Genomic DNA, 25,808 nt, shown 5'->3' with positions numbered 1-25,808 from the left:
GGAGCCGTCATTCGTCGTAGTCCGTCGGTGAAGAAGGTGGTTCCGCGACGGCGGAAGGAAGATTCAAGACCCGGCTTGGAAGATGACTTCGCCCGGATAGAAGACCTCTTCAGCGCCTCTTTGAAGATGACATCGGCCGGATCGAAGACTTTTCTTCAGCGCCGCCTGGATGATGACTTCATCGGATGGAAGATTTCTTCAGCGCCGCTTGGAGGATTAACTTCTTCCGCTCCAGATGTCCTCTTCAGTTCCATCGGTGGCTCGGCTGAGTGAAGACAACTAAAGGTAGGATGATCTTCAGGGGATTAGTGTTAGGTTTTTGTAAGGGGGGTTTGGGTTAGATTAGGGGTATGTGGGTGGTGGGTTTTAATGTTGGGGGGGTTGTATTTTTCTTTTACAGGCAAAAGAGCTGTTTTCTTTGGGGCATGCCCCCACAAATGGCCCTTTTAAGGGCTGGTAAGGTAAAAGAGCTTTGAAATTTATTTAATTTAGAATAGGGTAGGGCATTTTTTTATTTTGGGGGGGTTTGTTATTTTATTAGGGGGCTTAGATTAGGTGTAAGTAGCTTAAAATTGTTGTAATATTTTTAACATGTTTGTAACTTATTTTTTTCTTTTTTGTAACTTAGCTTTTTTTATTTTTTGTACTTTAGTTAGTTTATGTAATTGTATTTAATTGTAGTTATTTGTAGGTAGTTTATTTAATTAATTTAATGATAGTGTAGTATTAGGTTTAATTGTAACTTAAGTTAGGATTTATTTTACAGGTAATTTTGTATTTCTTTTAGCTAGGTAAGCTATTAAATAGTTAATAACTATTTAATAGCTATTGTACCTAGTTAAAATAAATTGAAAGGTACCTGTAAAATAAATATAAATCCTAAGATAGCTAGAATAGAATTATTATTTATATTGTAGCTATATTAGGGTTTATTTTAAAGGTAAGTATTTAGTTTTAAATAGGATTCATTTAGTTAATAAGAGTTAATTTATTTAGATTTATTTAATTAATATTTAAGTTAGGGGGGCGTTAGGGTTAGACTTAGGTTTAGGGGTTAATAATTTTATTACAGTGGCGGCGGCGTAGTGGGGGGCAGGATAGGGGTTAATAAATTTATTATAGGTGGCGACGGTGTAGGGGGGGCAGATTAGGGGTTAATAATTTTTTTATAGGTGGCGACGGTGTAGGGGGGGCAGGATAGGGGTTAATAAATTTATTATAGGTGGCGACGGTGTAGGGGGGGCAGATTAGGGGTTAATACATTTAATATAGGTTGCGGCGGGTTCAGGGAGCGGCGGTTTAGGGGTTAATACATTTATTATAGTTGCGGTGGGCTCCGGGAGCGGCGGTTTAGGGGTTAATATGTATAGAGTAGCTTGCGGTGGGCTCCGGGAGCGGCGGTTTAGGGGGTAATAACTTTATTTAGTTGCGGCGGTGTAGGGGGGGACAGATTAGTGGTGTTTAGACTCGGGGTACATGTTAGGGTGTTAGGTGTAGACAGCTCCCATAGGAATGAATGGGATGTCTGTCAGCAGCGAACTTGTACTTTCGCTATGGTCAGACTCCCATTGATTCCTATGGGATCCGCCGCCTCCAGGGGTGGCGGATTGAAAACCAGGTACGCTGGGCCGTAAAAGTGCCGAGCGTACCTGCTAGTTTTTTGATAACTAGCAAAAGTAGTGAGAATGTGCCGCACTTGTCGACAAGAATCGATCTGTGTCGGACTGAGTCCGGCGGATCGATGCTTACGTCACAAAATTCTACTTTTGCCGGTCTCGAGCCTTTGATAACTAAGGCGTATCAGCCTCGCCACAAATACGATGCGGAATTCCAGCGTATTTGAGGTTGACGGCTTGATAACTAGGCCCCTTAGTCTGAATCTCAAATGAGCTGTAGATTTGTTTTTGTGACAAATTCCAAAATTGTATTACATTTCCTAGCCCCTTTATCATGTGACAGCCATCAGCCAATCATAGAATGCACTCACATATAAACTGTAAATTCCTGCACATGTGGCTAGAGCCGCAGAGTATGTGCATATAAAAAGACTGTGCACAATTTGATATATTTATTTTATAAATTGCATGCTCTATCTGAGTCATGAAAGTTTAAAGGGACAGTCTACAATAGAACTTTTATTGTTTTAAAAGATAGATAATCCCTTTATTACCCATTCCCCAGTTCTGCACAACCAACACAGTTATATTAATATAATTTTTACCTCTGTGATTACCTTGTATCTAAACATCTTCTGACAGCCCCTGATCACATTACTTTTTTTTATTATCTATTGACTTGCATTTAGTACTGTGTTGTGCTGACTCTTAAACCCTTAGGCCTAGATTTGGAGTTTGGCGGTAGCCGTGAAAACCAGCGTTAGAGGCTCCTAACGCTGGTTTTAGGCTACCTCCGGTATTTGGAGTCACTCAAAAAAGGGTCTAACGCTCACTTTTCAGCCGCGACTTTTCCATACCGCAGATCCCCTTACGAAAATTGCGTATCCTATCTTTTCAATGGGATTTTTCTAACTCCGGTATTTAGAGTCGTGTCTGAAGTGAGCGTTAGAAATCTAACGACAAAACTCCAGCCGCAGAAAAAAGTCAGTAGTTAGGAGCTTTCTGGGCTAACGCCGGTTCATAAAGCTCTTAACTACTGTACTCTAAAGTACACTAACACCCATAAACTACCTATGTACCCCTAAACCGAGGTCCCCCCACATCGCCGCAACTCGATTAAAAATTTTTAACCCCTAATCTGCCGACCGCCACCTACGTTATCCTTATGTACCCCTAATCTGCTGCCCCTAACACCGCCGACCCCTATATTATATTTATTAACCCCTAATCTGCCCCCCACAACGTCGCCGCCAGCTACCTACACTTATTAACCCCTAATCTGCCGTCCGCATGCCGCCGCCAGCTACATTATCCCTATGTACCCCTAATCTGCTGCCCTAACATCGCCGACCCCGGTATTATATTTATTAACCTCTAACCTGCCCCCCACAACGTCGCCGCCACCTACCTACAATAATTAACCCCTAATCTGCCGACCGCAAAGAGCCGCCAGCTACATTATAGCTATGTACCCCTAATCTGCTGCCCCTAACACCGCCGACCCCTATATTATATTTATTAACCCCTAACCTGCCCTCCCTAACATCGCCGACACCTAACTTCAATTATTAACCCCTAATCTGCCGACCGAATCTCGCCGCTATTCTAATAAATGTATTAACCCCTAAAGCTAAGTCTATTTTATTTAATTTAGAATAGGGTAGGGCATTTTTTTATTTTGGGGGGGTTTGTTATTTTATTAGGGGGCTTAGATTAGGTGTAAGTAGCTTAAAATTGTTGTAATATTTTTAACATGTTTGTAACTTATTTTTTTATTTTTTGTAACTTAGCTTTTTTTATTTTTTGTACTTTAGTTAGTTTATGTAATTGTATTTAATTGTAGTTATTTGTAGGTAGTTTATTTAATTAATTTAATGATAGTGTAGTATTAGGTTTAATTGTAACTTAGGTTAGGATTTATTTTACAGGTAATTTTGTATTTCTTTTAGCTAGGTAGTTATTAAATAGTTAATTTTTACAGGCAAAAGAGCTGAACTTCTTGGGGCATGCCCCGCAAAGGGCCCTGTTCAGGGCTGGTAAGGTAAAAGAGCTTTGAACTTTAGTAATTTAGAATAGGGTAGGGCATTTTTTTATTTTGGGGGGCTTTGTTATTTTATTAGGGGGCTTAGAGTAGGTGTAATTAGTTTAAAATTGTTGTAATATTTTTTTTATGTTTGTAAATATTTTTTTATTTTTTGTAACTTAGTTCTTTTTTATTTTTTGTACTTTAGTTAGTTTATTTCATTGTAGTTATTTGTAGGTATTGTATTTAATTTATTTATTGATAGTGTAGTGTTAGGTTTAATTGTAGGTAATTGTAGGTATTTTATTTAATTAATTTATTGATAGTGTAGTGTTAGGTTTAATTGTAATTTAGGTTAGGATTTATTTTACAGGTAAGTATTTAGCTTTAAATAGGAATAATTTATTTAATAAGAGATAATTAATTTCGTTAGATGTAAATTATATTTAATTTAGGGGGTGTTAGTGTTAGGGTTAGACTTAGCTTTAGGGGTTAATACATTTATTAGAATAGCGGTGAGCTCCAGTCGGCAGATTAGGGGTTAATAATTGAAGTTAGGTGTCGGCGATGTTAGGGAGGGCAGATTAGGGGTTAATACTTTTTATTATAGGGTTAGTGAGGCGGATTAGGGGTTAATAACTTTATTATAGTAGCGCTCAGGTCCGGTCGGCAGATTAGGGGTTAATAAGTGTAGGCAGGTGGAGGCGACGTTGTGTGGGGCAGATTAGGGGTTAATAAATATAATATAGGGGTCGGCGATGTTAGGGCAGCAGATTAGGGGTACATAGGGATAATGTAAGTAGCGGCGGTTTACGGAGCGGCAGAATAGGGGTTAATAATAATATGCAGGGGTCAGCGATAGCGGGGGCGGCAGATTAGGGGTTAATAAGTGTAAGGTTAGGGGTGTTTAGACTCGGGGTACATGTTAGAGTGTTAGGTGCAGACGTAGGAAGTGTTTCCGCATAGCAAACAATGGGGCTGCGTTAGGAGCTGAACGCGGCTTTTTTGCAGGTGTTAGTTTTTTTTTCAGCTCAAACAGCCCCATTGTTTCCTATGGGGGAATCGTGCACAAGCACGTTTTTGAGGCTGGCCGCGTCCGTAAGCAACTCTGGTATCGAGAGTTGAAGCTGCGTTAAATATGCTCTACGCTCCTTTTTTGGAGCCTAACGCAGCCTTTATGTGGACTCTCAATACCAGAGTTATTTTTTTTATTTTATTTTTTTTTAAATATTTTTATTGAGGGTAATGAAGTATACAGCATACAGGTTACTCAGTGAAACATATACATATAAAAGATTTAACATGGATATCTCACAGTATAATAGGCAAACTGGGGAGCAACCTCACCACCACCCTCTATTTTTGCCCCTCCATAAATGCTCAGGCCACTTTTGGACCCTCGATTGCACTTCACACTAACTGAGGGGATTAGTGAGATACAGACCACTTTTGGGCCTGTAGATAACTGTCGCATAGAATACACAAAAGCATATAGATAAGCATCAAAAATTATCACAATGCTATCATGAAAAAAACATCATACATTTACAATTATTTGAGTTTGTTAGATTGTGGTGACCTCCAGGCAAACAGGTCCGCTTAAGGGACCAGAAACATTAGTCAGTCACTGAGGACCCATAAACAAAGCTAATTTCAAAGAGTCCAGTGTCCATGTGTATAAATTAGCGGCAAGATTGGGAATCTGTAAGCAATATCAAAATAAAGAAGTACAGCAGCGTACTTAATTTACTCTTAGTTAATGTAATTTAGCATCAAACACGGTAAACTGGTAGAGGTGTTATACTGAAGCAGGCCTCTGTTACCTCTGCAAACATAGTTGGACACAAACACTGAACATTAGTAATAACATGTACAATAATGAAACTTTTAACCCAGGCAGTCTTCGAATAACCAGAAAATAGTGGACACAGTAAATTGCCTGTATTAGGGCCTAAAGAACCAGTCTAAAGAATGTAGGAGAGACTTGTTACAAGTGATGGGGGGGGGAGATTAATATAATAGTAGCGTACTCCTCCATTTGTTGGCCCATATGCTAGGAATTTAAAGCAACTCTATCAATAATGAGAAAATTAATAAATAAGGAAACCAAAGTAATCTAGTAATAGCCACATCCCAAAAGCTCCCAGATTAAGCGGCCATCTATAAGCTCTGCATCATGTTACGTGTAAAATACTAGCAATAGAGGGATCTTAATGAGAGTATAAGCTTGACATCTAAGATTTGGGCTTTATCATTTGCTTCGCTATCCGTGGGCGAAGGGTATACCGGCATAATAGAAGCAGTCATGGGGCCAAAATAAGACAGACATCACACATCTCTCACACTTTTAAACATATAGGGAGCAGAGACAAAACACTTTTAGCTAGAATAAGAGGAAAATGAGGTATAAATTACTTGCTGCATCGTCCACATTATAGGTCCAGATATGTAATGAGCTTAAAAAAAAAGGATAGATACTTGGCAGACAAAGGGAGGGTTGCAATGTCCTTGGTAAATGGTGGGAGTCAGATCTTCACAATAGAGTTTTAGCTCATCTCCCGTGCACGATTTTACTTTAACCGATTCCCAGTCTCACTGCTATCAAGGTGCCTGAATAAATCCCACCGGCTTGTGGGGCTCTGCCGGCAATCGAGATACATTGCAAGCCCTCTGGGACCATTACAGTTGCTCCGGATAGGCACGGGTAACACTCCGGGGAGCCGGCCACGCTCCCCCAAGCACCAAACCGTACTCCACTGTGGGTATGTTCCTCCTCTGCGCGAAGCTGTAAAATCATAGCGGCTCCACAGCCGTGCATGCTTCCATCTTGTTTCTTAGAGGTTTTAATTCCCATAACTGGGCCGCCTCCCTGGATAGCCAATTCAGCAGGTGTTGTTGGCTCTCCCCTCAGTTCGCCAAGACTCAGTTCCGTCTCAGCATCAGCTGGCTGCAAGCAGGCGGGTGCATGGGGGGAGAGGCCCTCGGAGGTCATCTTCAAATTCAAAGCTGCGCACAGCGAGGTCCTGCGAGACCTCAGGTCCTCTCTCACAGCGTTTACAGACAAAATAATGCTATCGAGTCTCTGACAAACCTCCCTCTCGAGTTCATCCATGTGGGTCCGCAATGCCTCAAACAGCTGCCCCATGATAGCAGAGGAGAGGACTAGTACAGCTCAGTTATCGCTATTCCAAATTTCTTAGTGCCCAGAGGGCTTCAGCAAGAGTTAGGCCCAATCTGTTCCTTGAGTCTTCGTTCTCAGTTCTGGAAAATGCGCTCTAGATTCCCCCAAATAATTGATTGGGCAGTTGCAGGGTATAATTAGAGCATGCAGGTTTCATTTAGTGAAGGCTGAGACTCAATAAAACTAATAAAATAAAAGCCATTTCTCAGAGCTCTAACATTGCATGTCCATTCTGTTTGGGTGCTAGCTCCGCCCCCCCCAGAGTTATTTTTATGGTGCGGCCAGAAAAAAGCCGGCGTTAGCTACGCGGGTCCTTACCGACAAAACTCTAAATCTAGCCGTCTATGACCACAGCACTTTTCCATTTTCTGACCGTTTGGGACCAGGGCTATTTTTACATTTCTGCTGTGTTTGTGTTTAGCTGTAATTTTCCTCTTGCTCATTTACTGTACCTACACATATTATATACCGTTTTTCTCGCAATTAAATGGACTTTCTAAAGATACCATTATTTTCATCATATCCTATAATTTACTATAACATTTTTTTATAAAATATGAGGATAAAATGGAGAAAAAAAATCACTTTTTCTAACTTTAACCCCCAAAATCTGTTACACATCTACAACCACCAAAAAACACCCATGCTAAATAGTTTCTACACTTTGTCCTGAGTTTAGAAATACCCAATGTTTACTTGTTCTTTGCTTTTTTTGCAAGTTATAGGGCAATAAGTACAAGTAGCACGCTGCTATTTCCAAACCACTTTTTTTCCCAAAATTAGCAATAGTTACATTTTAACACTGATATCTGTCAGGAATCCCTGAATAACCCTTCACATGTATATATTTTTTTTAGAAGACATCCTAAAGTATAGTACAAATATTACCGTAATGTTTGGTCACATATGTTAGTACATTTATTAATTTAAACACTATATAAAGGTATCTCTTTACACTGAATTTTATTTAATGACTGACAAATTGTCAAATATACCAATAGTGTTGATTGATTATAGCGTATACATATGTTTATTGGTGGTTCACCAGGATTAGGGTAGACTGTTGTAGCACAGAGGAGATTCACAGTGTAGTAAGGATATCAGTTGCTATATAATGTGCCAGATGTAATGATGTGATGTACTATGCCTAGAGCAATGATATACTAATCGTATTTCATTGCACTTATATCTCTAAAAGATAGTTTCTACTCGTGGGCTTGTGGCCATACACATATTGGCTACCAGTTATTATATTCAAGCATAACCTTGTAAGTGTGATCAGAGTGCTGAATTGTATATTACCTTACACATATTGGCTACCAGTTATTATATTCAAGCATAACCTTGTAAGTGTGATCTGAGTGCTGAATTGTATAATACTTTACACATATTGGCTACCAGTTATTATATTCAAGCATAACCTTGTAAGTGTGATCAGAGTGCTGAATTGTATATTACCATACACATATTGGCTACCAGTTATTATATTCAAGCATAACCTTGTAAGTGTGATCTGAGTGCTGAATTGTATAATACTTTACACATATTGGCTACCAGTTATTATATTCAAGCATAACCTTGTAAGTGTGATCAGAGTGCTGAATTGTATATTACCATACACATATTGGCTACCAGTTATTATATTCAAGCATAACCTTGTAAGTGTGATCTGAGTGCTGAATTGTATAATACTTTACACATATTGGCTACCAGTTATTATATTCAAGCATAACCTTGTAAGTGTGATCAGAGTGCTGAATTGTATAATACCTTACACATATTGGCTACCAGTTATTATATTCAAGCATAACCTTGTAAGTGTGATCTGAGTGCTGAATTGTATATTACCTTACACATATTGGCTACCAGTTATTATATTCAAAGCATAACCTTGTAAGTGTGATCTGAGTGCTGAATTGTATATTACCTTACACATATTGGCTACCAGTTATTATATTCAAGCATAACCTTGTAAGTGTGATCTGAGTGCTGAATTGTATATTACCTTACACATATTGGCTACCAGTTATTATATTCAAGCATAACCTTGTAAGTGTGATCTGAGTGCTGAATTGTATATTACCTTACACATATTGGCTACCAGTTATTATATTCAAGCATAACCTTGTAAGTGTGATCTGAGTGCTGAATTGTATATTACCTTACACATATTGGCTACCAGTTATTATATTCAAGCATAACCTTGTAAGTGTGATCTGAGTGCTGAATTCTATATTACCTTAGTAATATCTCATGATTGTTTATTGAGCAGAGGTGGATATTCACATCTATAATTATTTAACAAAATTAATCTATTGTGATTTTGCAACACAGCAACTGCATTCCTTCAATAAATAATCTTAGTTGCACAAAGTATTTGGTTCATTCTTGGGCTTGTAGCCATACAAATGATACACAAATGGCTAGATTTAGAGTTTTGTCAGTAACGACCCGCGCAGCTAACGCTGGCTTTTTCCCCCCGCACCTTTTAAATACCGCTGGTATTGAGACTTCACAGAAGGGCTGCGTTAGGCTCTAAAAAGGGAGCGTACAGGCATATTTACCGCCACTGCAACTCTCAATACCAGCGGTGCTTACGGACGCGGCCAGCTTAACCCCTTAATGACAACTGACGTACCAGGTACGTCATGCATTAACTAACAGTTAATGACAATGGACGTACCTGGTACGTCAGTTGTCTAAGAGAGTGCTGGAAGCGATCGCAATCGCTTCCAGCAGCTCTCAGGGTATTGCAGTGATGCCTCCATATGGAGGCATCCTGCAATACCATTTAGAAGACTCCGATGCAGAGAGAGCCACTCTGTGGCCCTCTCTGCACCGGTAGCGATGGTGCTGGTTCGTTGGTGGGTGGGAGCGTAACAGGGAGGCGGGTGGGCGGCCCATCGCTACCCGGCATCCGGTCCCTAGAAGTGCAATGTGCACGCCGGGTGCCGGGAGCGTGCGGGGCGCGCGCGTGCGCGACCGCGCATTAGCTGGCACTGACACCAATGAGGAGGGAGGAGGGGGGGGGAAATATTTTTTTTTAAAATGATATAAAAGGATCTGGGAGGGGGAGGGGGGTAGGGGTATTGTGGGGGGCTGCTACACTACAGAAAACAAAAAAAAAATCCAAAAGAGGAAAAAATACTTTTGTTTTTGGGGCAAATTGGGTACTGGCAGACAGCTGCCAGTACCCAAGATGGCCGCAATTAGATAGGGGAGAGGGTTAGAGAGCTGGGGGGGGGGGGGATCATGGAGGTTGGGGCTAAGGCAGGAGTCCATCACAGCTAAAATATTTATTTTTTTTATAAAAAAAAAAAAAAAACTCCTTTTATTTAGTACTGGCAGACTTTCTGCCAGTACTTAAGATGGCGGGGACATTTGTGGGGTGGGGGATGGAAGAGAGCTGTTTGGGAGGGATCAGGGGGTGGGATGTGTCAGGTGGGAGGCTGATCTCTACCCTAAAGCTAAAATTAACCCTGCAAGCTCCCTACAACCTACCTAATTAACCCCTTCACTGCTGGGCATAATTTACGTGTGGTGCGCAGCAGCATTTAGCGGCCTTCTAATTACCAAAAATCAGTGCCAAAGCCATATAAGTCTGCTATTTCTGAACAAAGGGGATCCCAAAGAATCTTTTACAACAATTTGTGCCATAATAGCACAAGCTGTTTGTAAATAATTTCAGTGAGAAACCTAAAATTGTGAAAAATGTAAAGTTTTTTTTTTATTTGCTCGCATTTGGCGGTGAAATAGTGGCATAAAATATACCAAAATGTGCCTACATCAATACTTTGGGTTGTCTTCTAACAAAAAATATATACATGTCAAGGGATATTCAGGTATTCCTGACAGATATCAGGGTTCCAATGTAACTAGCGCTAATTTTGAAAAAAAGTGGTTTGGAAATAGCAAAGTGCTACTTGTATTTATTGCCCTATAACTTGCAAAAAAAGTAAAGAACATGTAAACATTGGGTATTTCTAAACTCAGGACAAAATTTAGAAACTATTTAGCATGGGTGTTTTTTGGTGATTGTAGATGTGTAACAGATTTTGGGGGTCAAAGTTAGAAAAAGTGTGTTTTTTTCCATTTTTTCCTCATATTTTTTTTTTTTTTTGTAGTAAATTATAAGACATGATGAAAATAATGGTATCTTTAGAAAGTCCATTTAATGGCGAGAAAAACGGTATATAATATGTGTGGGTACAGTAAATGAGTAAGAGGAAAATTACAGCTAAACACAAACACCGCAGAAATGTAAAAATAGCCATTGTCATTAAGGGTAAGAAAATTGAAAAATGGTCCGGTCATTAAGGGGTTAAAAAACGTGCTCGTGCACGATTCCCCCATAGGAAACAATGGGGCAGTTTGAGCTGAAAAAAAACCTAACACCTGCAAAAAAGCAGCGTTCAGCTCCTAACGCAGCCCCATTGTTTCCTATGGGGAAACAGTTTCTAAGTCTGCACCTAACACCCTAACATGAACCCTGAGTCTAAACACCCCTAACCTTACACTTATTAACCTCTAATCTGCCGCCCCCGCTATCGCTGACACCTGCATATTTTTTTTAACCCCTAATCTGCCGCTCCGTACACCGCCGCAACCTACATTATCCCTATGTACCTCTAATCTGCTGCCCCTTACACCGCCGACCCATATATTATATTTATTAACCCCTAATCAGCCGCCCCCAACGTTGCCGCCACCTACCTACAATTATTAACCCCTAATCTGCCGACCGGACCTCACCGCTACTCTAATAAATGCATTAACCCCTAAAGCTAAGTCTAACCCTAACACTAACACCCCCCTAAGTTAAATATAATTTAAATCTAACGAAATAAATTAACTCTTATTAACTAAAGTATTCCTATTTAAAGCTAAATACTTACCTGTAAAATAAACCCTAATATAGCTACAATATAAATTATAATTATATTGTAGCTATTTTAGGATTAATATTTATTTTAAAGGCAACTTTGTATTTATTTTAACCAGGTACAATAGCTATTAAATAGTTAATAACTATTTAATAGTTACCTAGTTAAAATAATTACAAAGTTACCTGTAAATTAAATCCTAACCTAAGTTACAATTAAACCTAACACTACACTATCAATAAATTAATTAAATACAATACCTACAAATAAATACAATTAAATAAACTAACTAAAGTACAAAAAAATAAAAAAAGAACTAAGTTACAAAAAATAAAAAAAGAACTAAGTTACAAAAAATAAGAAAAAATATTTACAAACATTAGAAAAATATTACAACAATTTTAAGCTAATTACACCTACTATAAGCCCCCTAATAAAATAACAAAGCCCCCCCAAATAAAAAAATGCCCTACCCTATTCTAAAATACAAATAGAAAAGCTCTTTTACCTTACCAGCCCTTAAAAGGGCCTTTTGCGGGGCATGCCCCAAAGAATTCAGCTCTTTTGCCTGTAAAAAAAAAACATACAATACCCCCCCAACATTACAACCCACCACCCACATACCCCTAATCTAACCCAAACCCCCCTTAAATAAACCTAACACTAAGCCCCTGAAGATCTTCCTACCTTATCTTCACCACGCCGGGTATCACCGATCGGTCCAGGCTCCGAAGTCTTCATCCAAGCCCAAGCGGGGGCTGAAGACGTCCATCCTCCGGCTGAAGTCTTGATCCAAGCGGCGGCTGAAGAGGTCCATCATCGGGAGAAGTCTTCATCCTATCCGGGCAGAAGAGGAGATCCGGACCGGTAGACATCTTCATCCAAGCGGCATCTTCTATCTTCTTCCATCTGACGACGAGCGGCTCCATCTTCAAGACCTCCGGCGCAGATCCATCCTCTTCTTCCGACGTCCTAACACAGAATGAAGGTTCCTTTAAGGGACGTCATCCAAGATGGCGTCCCTCGAATTCCGATTGGCTGATAGGATTCTATCAGCCAATCGGAATTAAGGTAGGAAAATTCTGATTGGCTGATGGAATCAGCCAATCAGATTCAAGTTCAATCCGATTGGCTGATCCAATAAGCCAATCAGATTGAGCTTGCATTCTATTGGCTGTTCCGATCAGCCAATTTGTATTTAATTAATTTATTTATTGATAGTGTAGTGTTAGGTTTAATTGTAGATAATTGTAGGTATTTTATTTAATTAATTTATTGATAGTGTAGTGTTAGGTTTAATTGTAGATAATTGTAGGTATTTTATTTAATTTATTGATAGTGTAGTGTTAGGTTTAATTGTAACTTAGGTTAGGATTTATTTTCCAAGTAAGTATTTAGCTTTAAATAGGAATAATTTATTTAATAAGAGTTAATTTATTTCGTTAGATTTAAATTATATTTAACTTAGGGGGGTGTTAGTGTTAGGGTTAGACTTAGCTTTAGGGGTTAATACATTTATTATAGTGTTGGCGAGGTCCGGTCGGCAGATTAGGGGTTAATACTTGAAGTTAGGTGTCAGTGATGTTAGGGAGGGCAGATTAGGGGTTAATACTATTTATTATAGGGTTTTTGAGGCGGATTAGGGGTTAATAACTTTATTATAGTAGCGGTGAGGTCCGGTCGGCAGATTAGGGGTTAATAAGTGTAGGTAGGTGGCTGCGACGTTTGGGGTGGCAGATTAGGGGGTTTATGAATATAATATAGGGGTCGGTGGTGTTAGGGGCAGCAGATTAGGGGTACATAGGGATAACGTAGGTGGCGGCGGTGTGCGGTCGGCAGATTAGGGGTTAAAAAATTTTAATAGAGTGGCGGCGATGTGGGGGGACCTCGGTTTAGGGGTACATAGGTAGTTTATGGGTGTTAGTGTACTTTAGAGCACAGTAGTTAAGAGCTTTATGAACCGGCGTTAGCCCAGAAAGCTCTTAACTCCTGGCTTTTTGCTGTGGCTGGAGTTTTGTCATTAGATTTCTAACGCTCACTTCAGCCACGACTCTAAATACCGGTGTTAGAAAGATCCCTTTGAAAAGATAGGATACGCAATTGACGTAAGGGGATCTGCGGTATGGAAAAGTCACGGCTGCAAAGTGAGCATTAGAGCCTTTCATGACTGACTCTAAATACCAGCGGTAGCCCAAAACCAGCGTTAGGAGCCCCTAACGCTGGTTTTGACGGCTAACGCCAAACTCTAAATCTAGCCGTATGAATTTGTGTACTGTTATTACTATAATTGTGACTTTATAGGTCAATTATTGAAGCTCACTTGCAGGTCACACTAGTAACATTGCCAAGTATCGACTGAACAATGACTAATGTTTAATAATTGTTGAAATAGCTGACTAAATCAGAGTGTGTCACATATAGTTATATTACTTAACGTTTGAATACAAATGAGTTAGGTGTCTCTGCACAATAAACGAAAGCGTCTATATGGTTAGAGTAGGTCTACAAACAACCCGCTGAATCAATATGCCTGTTATTTGCGGCTTGAAATACTACTGGGTCACAATTGTTTAAGCTTACTTGCAGGTCGCACGAGTAACATTGCCGGATATCTACTGAAAAATGACTACTGTTTAAAAAATGATAGGATTAACTGACTAGATCAGAGTGTATCGCATTTGGTTATGTTACTTAGCGTTTAAATATAAGTGAGCTAGGTGTCTCTGCAAACGACCTACTGAATCAATACACAATAAGTGTTGCTTGGTCGTTATGTTTGGCTTTGTACTACCATTACTTAAAATATAGTGTTTATTTTCTTTGCCGAATATTATTGCAGTTGGCACAATTATGAGATATTACTAAGGTATTATACAATTCAGCACTCGGATCACACTTACAAGGTTATGCTTTGAATATAATAACTGGTAGCCAATATGTGTAAGGTAATATAGAATTCAGCACTCGGATCACACTTACAAGGTTATGCTTTGAATATAATAACTGGTAGCCAATATGTGTAAGGTAATATAGAATTCAGCACTCTGATCACACTTACAAGGTTATGCTTGAATATAATAACTGGTAGCCAATATGTGTAAGGTAATATAGAATTCAGCACTCAGATCACACTTACAAGGTTATGCTTGAATATAATAACTGGTAGCCAATATGTGTAAGGTAATATAGAATTCAGCACTCAGATCACACTTACAAGGTTATGCTTGAATATAATAACTGGTAGCCAATATGTGTAAGGTATTATACAATTCAGCACTCTGATCACACTTACAAGGTTATGCTTGAATATAATAACTGGTAGCCAATATGTGTAAGGTAATATAGAATTCAGCACTCAGATCACACTTACAAGGTTATGCTTGAATATAATAACTGGTAGCCAATATGTGTAAAGTATTATACAATTCAGCACTCAGATCACACTTACAAGGTTATGCTTGAATATAATAACTGGTAGCCAATATGTGTAAGGTAATATAGAATTCAGCACTCAGATCACACTTACAAGGTTATGCTTGAATATAATAACTGGTAGCCAATATGTGTAAGGTATTATACAATTCAGCACTCAGATCACACTTACAAGGTTATGCTTGAATATAATAACTGGTAGCCAATATGTGTAAGGTATTATACAATTCAGCACTCAGATCACACTTACAAGGTTATGCTTGAATATAATAACTGGTAGCCAATATGTGTATGGCCACAAGCCCACGAGTAGAAACTATTTTTTAGAGATATAAGTGCAATGAAATACGATTAGTATATCATTGCTCTAGGCATAGTACATCACATCATTACATCTGACACATTATATAGCAACTGATATCCTTACTACACTGTGAATCTCCTCGGTGCTACAACAGTCTACCCTAATCCTGGTGAACCACCAATAAACATATGTATACGCTATAATCAATCAACACTATTGGTATATTTGACAATTTGTGAGTCATTAAATAAAATTCAGTGTAAAGAGATATTTTTATATAGTGTTTAAATTAATAAATGTACTAACATATGTGACCAAACATTACGGTAATATTTGTACTTTATATTACATATAAAGTTTAGATTATCTTGCTGCAACTGTTTTTAATTGATTGTAATCCATTTTAAAGGTCATAATAAAGTTGAATTTTAAATTTCTCACACTCATACATGTGTGGACTCTCCAATCGAGGGAAGATCGCTATAATAGTATCCTTGTCATCTTCTATGTTGAAAATGTAAATAAAGTTCTGTTTTGATACTAAGCACCAATATACTTATACAGATATAACCAACATATTATTTGGATAGAGTTCGCTCTAATATAATAGAGTAGAGCCTCTTCTTCCTTTTTTCTAAAATCCCAAAGTATAGATCTAGGCCAATTTTGGTATATTTCATGCCACCATTTCACCGCCAAATGCGATCAAATAGAAAAAAATTGTTAACTTTTTCACAAATGTTTTCACAAACTTTAGGTTTCTCACTGAAATTATTTACAAACAGCTTGTGCAATTATGACACAAATGGTTGTAAATGCTTCTCTGGGATCCCCTTTCTTCAGAAATAGCAGACATATATGGCTTTGGCGTTGCTTTTTGGTAAATAGAAGGCCGCTAAATGCCACTGCGCACCACACGTGTATTATTCTCAGCAGTGAAGGGGTTAATTAGGGAGCATGTAGGGAGCTTCTAGGGTTAATTTTAGCTGTAGTGTAGCAGACAACCCCAAGTAATGATCTAGGCCCATCTTGGTATATTTCATCCCACCATTTCACGGCCAAATGCGATCAAATTAAAAAAACGTAAAATTTTTCACAATTTTAGGTTTCTCACTGAAATTATTTACAAACAGCTTGTGCAATTATGGCACATATGGTTGTAAATGCTTCTCTGGGATCCCCTTTGTTCAGAAATAGCAGATATATATGGCTTTGCTTTTTGGTAATTAGAAGGCCACTAAATGCCGCTGCGCACCACACATGTATTATGCCCAGCAGTGAAGGAGTTAATTAGGGAGCTTGTAGGGTTAATTTTAGCTTTAGTGTAGTGTAGTAGACAGCCCAAAGTATTGATCTAGGCCCATTTTGGTATATTTCATGTCACCATTTTACCGCAAAATGCGATCAAATAAAAAAAATCATTCACTTTTTCACAAACTTTTTCACAAACTTTAGGTTTCTCACTGAAATTATTTACAAACAGCTTGTGCAATTATGGCAAAAATGTTTGTAAATGCTTCTCTGCGCTGTGGAACCTGTTGGCGCTCTACAAATACCTGATAATAATCCCGTTTGTTCAGAAATAGCAGACATATTTGGCTTTGGCGTTGCTTTTTGGTAATTAGAAGGCCACTAAATGCCGCTGCGCATCACACGTGTATTATGTCTGGCAGTGAAGGGGTTAATTAGGTAGCTTGTAGGGAGCTTGCAGGGTTAATTTTAGCTTTAGTATAAAGATCAGTCTCCCACCTGACACATCACACCCCCTGATCCCTCCCAAACAGCTGTCTTCCCTCCCCCACTTCACAATTGTCCCCGCCATCTTAAGTTCGGGCAGGAAGTCTGCCAGTACTAAAATAGAAGGTATTTTTTTATTTTATTTTTATTTCTTTTTAGCATATTTACATATGCTGCTGTGTAGGATCCCCCCTTAGCCCCCAACCTCTCTGATCCACCCCCCAAACAACTCTCTAACCCTCCCCCTCTACCTTATTGGGAGCCATCTTGGGTACTGGCAGCTGTCTGCCAGTACCCAGTTTACAAAAAATAGAATTTTTTTTAATTATTTTTTTTTCTGTAGTGTAGTTTCCACCCCAAATACCAACCTCCCAGATACCTTAGATCTTTTATTTACACATTCCCTCCCCCTTTTCTCCCACTTATTACAAAGACATTTTTCTGTAGTGTAGCGGTTCCCACCTGCTCCCGCCCCATGCACGTGCCCGCCCACCGCCCCCGTGCACCCAAGCACGTCTGTGCTTGCCCCCAGCGACCCCGCCCATGATCCCGCCCCCCTCTTACAGCAGGCACCTATCGATGGCCGCCCACTTGCCTCCCACATCAGCTCCCACCCACCAACGATTGCGGCCTCGATGTCCGGGGCAGAGAGAGCCACAGAGTGTCTCTCTCTACATCGGATGGCTAAGAAGAGTTATTGCAGGATGCCTCAATATCGAGGCATCACTGCAATATCCAGAAAGCGGCTGGAAGCGATCAGGATCGCTTCCACCGCTTATCAAGACCAACGACGTAGGGGGTACGTCCTCAGTCGTTAACTGTATTTATTTAGAGGACGTACCCCGTACGTCGTCGGTCGTTAAGGGGTTAAAGGGACAGTCTACTCCAAAATTGTTATTGTTTAATAAGATAGATAATCCCTTTATTACCCATTCCCCAGTTTTGCTCAGGAAACACGGTTATATTAATACATTTTTATCTCTGTGATTACCTTGTATCTAAGCCTTTTCCTACAGCCCCCTGATCACATGACTTTTTATTTATTATCTATTGACTTGCATTTTATCCAATAAGTGCAGTTTCTGCCACAACCCACAGGCGTGAGCACCATGTTATCTATATGGCTCACATGAACTAGCAGTCCCCTTTTGTGAAAAGCAAATACAGGAGCATGGGATATCAGGCTATTTTTAGTGGCTTAAAAACAGGCAGAACTTTAGAGGTTCAAAGGTTATAAAGTATATTAATATAACAATGTTGGTCGTGCAAAGCTGGGGAATGGGTAGTAAAGGCGTTGTCTATATTTTTTTAATCAATAACAATTTTAGTGTAGTGGTTAAATAGCATGGCTCTTGGCGCCACAGTAGCGAGATCGCAATATTTCCAAATGCCTCCATGTAGAAATAGCACATCTCACTACACTATTACAGGGCAAAAACATCCCTTAAGGACCTGTGATAATGAAGGGATACCTAGGTAGGCATCTGGAGCACTACACAGCAGGAAATAGTGCTACCATCTAGTGCGCGTGCAAATGGATAACATTCTTGCAAAACTGCTGCCATATTGTGCTCAAGACACGTGCACGCTCCTGAGCTTACGCCCTGCTTTTCAACAAAATATAGCAAGAGAACAAAGGAAATTTGATAACAGATGTATATTAGAGAGTTGTTTTAAATTACATGCTCTATCTGAATCATAAATGAACCATTTTTTATTCCATGCCCCTTTATTAAACCTTGTATAATTTACTAGTGAGCTCCTTACACTTTAAGCACTCATTACCTTACAGTTAGCGCTAAGCTGCGCATTACGTAAGGACATCAGCATAAGCAACCACAGAAGTATTACAAAAACGGGGGCGGGGGGAATTAAATGGCCGGAACATATACACAACATTGGTAGCTTGTGCACATGAACAGTGCATTAAATATGGTGGCTCATTGGTATCAAACGTGTGGCTCAAGTGGTATCTCCCAATTTCCATAAGAGTAAAATATTATATACGTTTATATTTCTTTTCCTTGTACAAACAACCATCATGTTGGTACAGTAACAACTGCAGAATATCACCCTCTGCGTACGGTAACAACTGCAGAATATCACCCTCTGCGTACGGTAACAACTGCAGAATATCACCCTCTGCTTTACAAGTTTCTTGCACTTGACCCCCCTTACTAAATCACTTTTTGGGAACATCATAAATGGGGAACAGAATTTAAATGGTATAAAAATAGCACAGACATTATTCAGTTCCTCTCAGCACCATTATACAAACTAGTCGTGCAAACCTTGTAAGAAGCTGCATATATACACTACAGGTAATACAACTGATGACTATAGACCTTGTAAACTAATAAAATGAAACCTTATAGGGAGAATTTTCAGCATAAAGGATATAGGACACTGGTTTCACCATATGGTCCTACTGGTCATTAAGTAGCATACAACCTACTGGTCATTAAGTAGCATACAACCTACTGGTCATTAAGTAGCATACAAACTACTGGTCATTAAGTAGCATACACCCTACTGGTCATTAAGTAGCATACAACCTACTGGTCATTAAGTAGCATACAGCCTACTGGTCATTAAGTAGCATACAACCTACTGGTCATTAAGTAGCATACAACCTACTGGTCATTAAGTAGCATACAACCTACTGGTCATTAAGTAGCATACAACCTACTGGTCATTAAGTAGCATACACCCTACTGGTCATTAAGTAGCATACAAACTACTGGTCATTAAGTAGCATACACCCTACTGGTCATTAAGTAGCATACACCCTACTGGTCATTAAGCAGCATACAACCTACTGGTCATTAAGTAGCATACAACCTACTGGTCATTAAGTAGCATACAACCTACTGGTCATTAAGTAGCATACACCCTACTGGTCATTAAGTAGCCTACAACCTACTGGTCATTAAGTAGCATACAAACTACTGGTCATTAAGTAGCATACAACCTACTGGTCATTAAGTAGCATACACCCTACTGGTCATTAAGTAGCATACAAACTACTGGTCATTAAGCAGCATACACCCTACTGGTCATTAAGTAGCATACACCCTACTGGTCATTAAGCAGCATACAACCTACTAGTCATTAAGTAGCATACAACCTACTGGTCATTAAGTAGCATACACCCTACTGGTCATTAAGTAGCATACAACCTACTGGTCATTAAGTAGCATACAACCTACTGGTCATTAAGTAGCATACAACCTACTTATCATTAGGCAGCATACACCCTACTGGTCATTAAGTAGCATACACCCTACTGGTCATTAAGCAGCATACAACCTACTGGTCATTAAGTAGCATACAACCTACTGGTCATTAAGTAGCATACAAACTACTGGTCATTAAGTAGCATACAACCTACTGGTCATTAAGTAGCATACAACCTACTTATCATTAGGCAGCATACAACCTACTGGTCATTAAGTAGCATACAACCTACTAGTTATTAAGTAGCATACAACCTACTTATCATTAAGCAGCATACAACCTACTGGTCATTAAGTAGCATACAACCTACTGGTCATTAAGTAGCATACAAACTACTGGTCATTAAGTAGCATACAACCTACTAGTTATTAAGTAGCATACAACCTACTTATCATTAGGCAGCATACAACCTACTGGTCATTAAGTAGCATACAACCTACTGGTCATTAAGTAGCATACACCCTACTGGTCATTAAGTAGCATACAACCTACTGGTCATTAAGTAGCATACAACCTACTAGTTATTAAGTAGCATACACCCTACTGGTCATTAAGTAGCATACAACCTACTAGTTATTAAGTAGCATACAACCTACTGGTCATTAAGTAGCATACACCCTACCGGTCATTAAGTAGCATACACCCTACTGGTCATTAAGTAGCATACAACCTACTAGTTATTAAGTAGCATACACCCTACTGGTCATTAAGTAGCATACAACCTACTGGTCATTAAGCAGCATACAACCTACTGGTCATTAAGCAGCATACAACCTACTGGTCATTAAGTAGCATACAACCTACTTATCATTAGGCAGCATAAAACCTACTGGTCATTAAGAACCTGAACTCCTTAAAGGACCAGTAAATACAGTAAATTTGCATAATTAACAAATGCATGACAAAAAGACAATGCAATAGCACTTTTAGTCTGAACTTATAATGAGTAGCATATTTTTTTCCTGACATATTTCAAAGTTATCGCTATTTCCATTCCCTCTGTATCATGTGACAGCCATCAGCCAATCACAAATACATATGTATATTCTGTGAATTCTTGCACATGCTCAGTAGAAGCTGGTGACTGAAAAAGTATAAATATAAAAAGACTGCACATTTTATTAATGGAAGTAAATGGGAAAGCTGTTTAAAGTTGCTGCTCTATCTGAATCATGAAAGTTTAATTTTGAAATCTGTGAAGATAAAATAAAAAAGCGCAGCTCTGACTCAAGTAATTTATTAAAACAAAAAGTAAGCACACAACACTCTATGTACTTACAAAATAGATTCAAAACGAATGCACATAATGAATATATCTACAAAGTGCCTGTAGTCCTCCACTCAGGTCAATGCCGTCTAAATTTAACCTAATCAGATCAACCAGTTGCTGGATGCTTAACTTTGTTTGTGGACTCTCCCGACATAAACGCCACGATCACCGTTACACCACATGTATGGAGGCTCCCAAGGATCAAAAAACCTTTACGCGTTTCTCCCGCTACACTTCAGGATTTCTCAAGAAGAGCCATCCAATCTAACCATCCGATCACTGGTCCTCTTAAGAAAGCTCACATGTGTAGCGGGAGAAACACCTCAAAGTTTTTGAATCCTTGGGAGCCTCCATACATATGGTGAGGACGATAGACAGCTTTGAGTAATGGTGATCGTGGCGTTTATGTCTGAAGAGTCCGCAACCAAAGTTAAACATCCAGCAACTGGTTGATCTGATTAGGTTGAACTTAGACGGCATTCACCTGAGTGGAGGACTACAGGCACCTCATAGAGATATAGTCATTATGTGCATTCGTTTTGAATCTGTTTTGTAAATACATAGGTGTCAATTTATTAAAGTCTGGCGGACATGATACGCTGTAGCGTATCATGTCCGCCAGACATCGCTGAATGCAGACAGCATACGCTGTTCGTATTCAGCATTGCACAAGCAGTTCTAGTGAACTGCTTGTGCAATACCACCCCCTGCAGATTCGCTGCCAATCAGCCACTAGCAGGGGGTGTCAATCAGCCCGATCGTATAGGATCGGGCGGATTGATGTACGCAGCCTCAGAGGTGGCGTATGAGTTAAGGAGTCTATAGACCGCTGCTTCTTAACTGGGTGAATTGGTCCATAGAGTGTTGTGTGCTTACTCTATGTTTTAATAAATTACGTTAGTCAGAGCTGCGCTTCTTTTTAATTTTATCTTCGCAGATTTTAAAGAGTTTACCATACTCCAATTAGTACGAAGACTGACCGATTTTGAATACAGCTGTACCATCTTCTACCTTTTATCAAGCTTTTTCCACTGATGGACATTGGTGACTATATGTATATATATATGGTTATATGTATTTGTGTATATATCATATTGATTGTGTGGGGTGGGAGACCTATTCAGCGTTGACAGTATTTGTTTGGTTGTAAAGTACCACAATACTGCACAATACTGGGTATATAATGATAGGTGTATACAATACAAGCAGATTTGACAATGCAAATTGACAGAGCTTCCAATTAACATGAAAAAGCTTAAAGGAACAGTCAAAATAAATTTAAACTCATGATTCAGACGGAGCATACAATTTCAAACAAATTTCCAATTCTATTATCAAATTTCCCCCCATTCTCTTGGTATCCTTTGTTGAAAAGCATAACTAGATAGGCTCAGGAACAGCAATGCACTACTGGGAGCTAGCTCATAATTGGTGGTTGTACATATATGCCTCTTGTCATTGGCTCACTAGATTTGTTCAGCTAGCCCCCAGTAGTGCACTTCTGCTCTTTTAACAAAGAATACCAAGCAAATTAAGTGTATTTTATAATAGAAGTAAAAGTTGTTTAAAACTGTATGTTCTGTTTGAATCATCAAAGAAAAAAAAAAAATGTGTTTCATGTCCCTTTTAATAGAATACGATAAGACATCTGAAGTGAGATGCTGTCACTTAAAGGGACATATGAGTGTAATAATAAAATAATCTAATCTGGGTCTGTTCTAGGGGACCTTAGGAGTTGCTATGCCCCTTCTTCATTAGTGATGCCTCAGCTGTGGCATCTACCCCGAAGTTGAACTTAATTTTGTTGTCAACTCCCCCCCCCCATCTCAATTTATTGGTTTGACCCAATACGTTTGTGCATTGTATTACTGCATAAATACTTCTGCAAAGGACATGGATGGTGATTGGCAACTATGTAAGTATGCCACTTCTGATTGGCTTATCAGCTGTGCCCTGTTTTGGCTCCTCAGTAGACTTTAACCCTTTTAACGGGGTTACAAACATACAGTTAAACACATAGCTTCATGCAAGTATTTGTGCAACAAGAAAACACTCCTATGCAATAGAACATTTATGATTGCATTATTATAAGGTAGCTGAAATCTTTAACTCAGAAGTAACAAGATCAAGCTCTTTACAAATATTTTATCCAACACAGAAAAACAGAACAGGTGCAATACTTACTGAATTTCCTGGAGTTGTGCTTTTTTGTGCTTTCGTTCATTTCGCTGCTCGGCAAATTCTAAGACCAGTAAGAGAGTTTATGTTGCAAAGGTTCTCAACTCAGTCCTAGAGACTAGGGACCCTCCCTCCTTATTCTCTCTGCTGCCGTTTCCTTTGTCACTTAGCTTCTTGCACATCTTCCTGCCCTGAGCTTTGATCTGACTATCTGCACAACCACAAAACAGACATGTTTGCTAGGGTGGGGGTGATATTTTAGTAAAAAGAATAGATGTTTATCTGTGAAGTGAGAGATCTAGTAATTAACGCCCATTTAACTCCCAGTGACTAAAGACAGAACTATCTGCTCATAACCTATGAGATCTCAAACTGAGCAGAGTGCACAAAGTCTCACAGTGAATAGGGCAGTAGTAGCAGGGAGATCATCTCTCAATGATGTGAAAGTGCAGCTTGCTGGGTTACTCTGTGCCAGCTTCCTGTCACACAAACCACAAGGAACTTTTAGGGGGGCCGCCCAATTTTATAAGAATCACTAGATCAGTTGCACTAATGCGTATGATAATCAGGGCTGGAGGAGTTGTGTGAGCAAACTACAAGCATGGTTATAAATACACTTTACAACTGAACAAATAAAACACTAAGGGGCCGAATTATCAAGCTCGGAATGGAGCCCCTATTTCCGTGGGAGCCTTCAGGCTCGCCGAAAACAGCAGTTATGAGGCAGCAGTCTAAAGGCCGCTGCTTCATAACGTGTCCGCCTGCTTTGAGGCTGCGGACATCAATCTGCCCTATCCTATACGATCGGGCTGATTGACACACCTTGCTAGTGGCTGCGAATCTGCAGGGGGCGGCATTGCACAAGCAGTTCACAAGAACTGCTTATGCAATGATAAATGACAACAGCGTATGCTGTCTGCATTTATCGATGTGCGGTGGACATGATACGCTACATTGTATCATGTCCGCTTGCACTTTCATAAATCGGCCCCCAAGCCTAGATATCAAGTTTACAACTGAACATACAAAACACTATTGGGTAGATTTAACAAATGTCGAGCGGACATAATTTGCTATAGCGATTAATGTCCGCTCGACATCGCTAAATGCAGATAGCATACGCTGTTGGCATTTATCATTGCACAAGCATTTCTTGTGAAATGCTTGCGCAATGCCGCCCCCTGCTCACTTGTGGCTAATCGGCCGCTAGCAGTGGTGTCAATCATCCTGATCGCATGATTTCTTATGACCGCTGCTTCTTAACTTCCATTTCTGGCGGACCAGAAACGATCGGGGTTGGAAGCATCTTCCGCTCCTTGTTAAATTGACCCCTAAGCCTAGATATTAAGTTTACAACTGATCATACAAAACACTAAGCCTAGATATAAATAAAGTTTACAACTGATGATGCAATACTCTAGGTATAGATATAAATAAAGTTTACAACTGATGATGCAATACTCTAGGCCTAGATATAAATAAAGTTTACAACTGATGATGCAATACTCTAGGCATATATATAAATAAAGTTTACAACTGATGATGCCATACTCTAGGCCTAGATATAAATAAAGTTTACAACTGATGATGCAATACTCTAGGCCTAGATATAAATAAAGTTTACAACTGATGATGCAATACTCTAGGTATAGATATAAATAAGGTTTACAACTGATGATGCAATACTCTAGGCATAGATATAAATAAAGTTTACAACTGATGATGCAATACTCTAAGCATAGATATAAATAAAGTTTACAACTGATGATGCAATACTCTAGTTATAGATATAAATAAAGTTTACAACTGATGATGCAATACTCTAGGCCTAGATATAAATAAAGTTTACAACTGATGATGCAATACTCTAAGCATAGATATAAATAAAGTTTACAACTGATGATGCAATACTCTAGGTACTCTAGGCCTAGATATAAATAAAGTTTA

General features: G+C 39.2%; 1 protein-coding gene across 1 annotated transcript in view; it reads right to left on the bottom strand.

The window, feature by feature from the left end:
• The window catches only part of SH2D3C (SH2 domain containing 3C), a 166,626-nt gene extending 142,677 nt beyond the window's left edge, over window positions 1-23,949 (bottom strand). Inside the window, exon 1 of the mRNA XM_053695909.1 lies at window positions 23,868-23,949. Within this exon, the coding sequence (XP_053551884.1) occupies window positions 23,868-23,907 (40 nt within the window). The 5' untranslated portion in view covers window positions 23,908-23,949. The remainder of the gene's footprint in view (window positions 1-23,867) is intronic.
• Between the last annotated feature and the right edge of the window lie 1,859 nt (window positions 23,950-25,808).

This window comes from Bombina bombina, chromosome 12 (assembly GCF_027579735.1).
Source record: "Bombina bombina isolate aBomBom1 chromosome 12, aBomBom1.pri, whole genome shotgun sequence".
NCBI classification, from domain to species: domain Eukaryota; kingdom Metazoa; phylum Chordata; class Amphibia; order Anura; family Bombinatoridae; genus Bombina; species Bombina bombina.
This window is presented reverse-complemented; position numbering and strand designations above follow the sequence as displayed.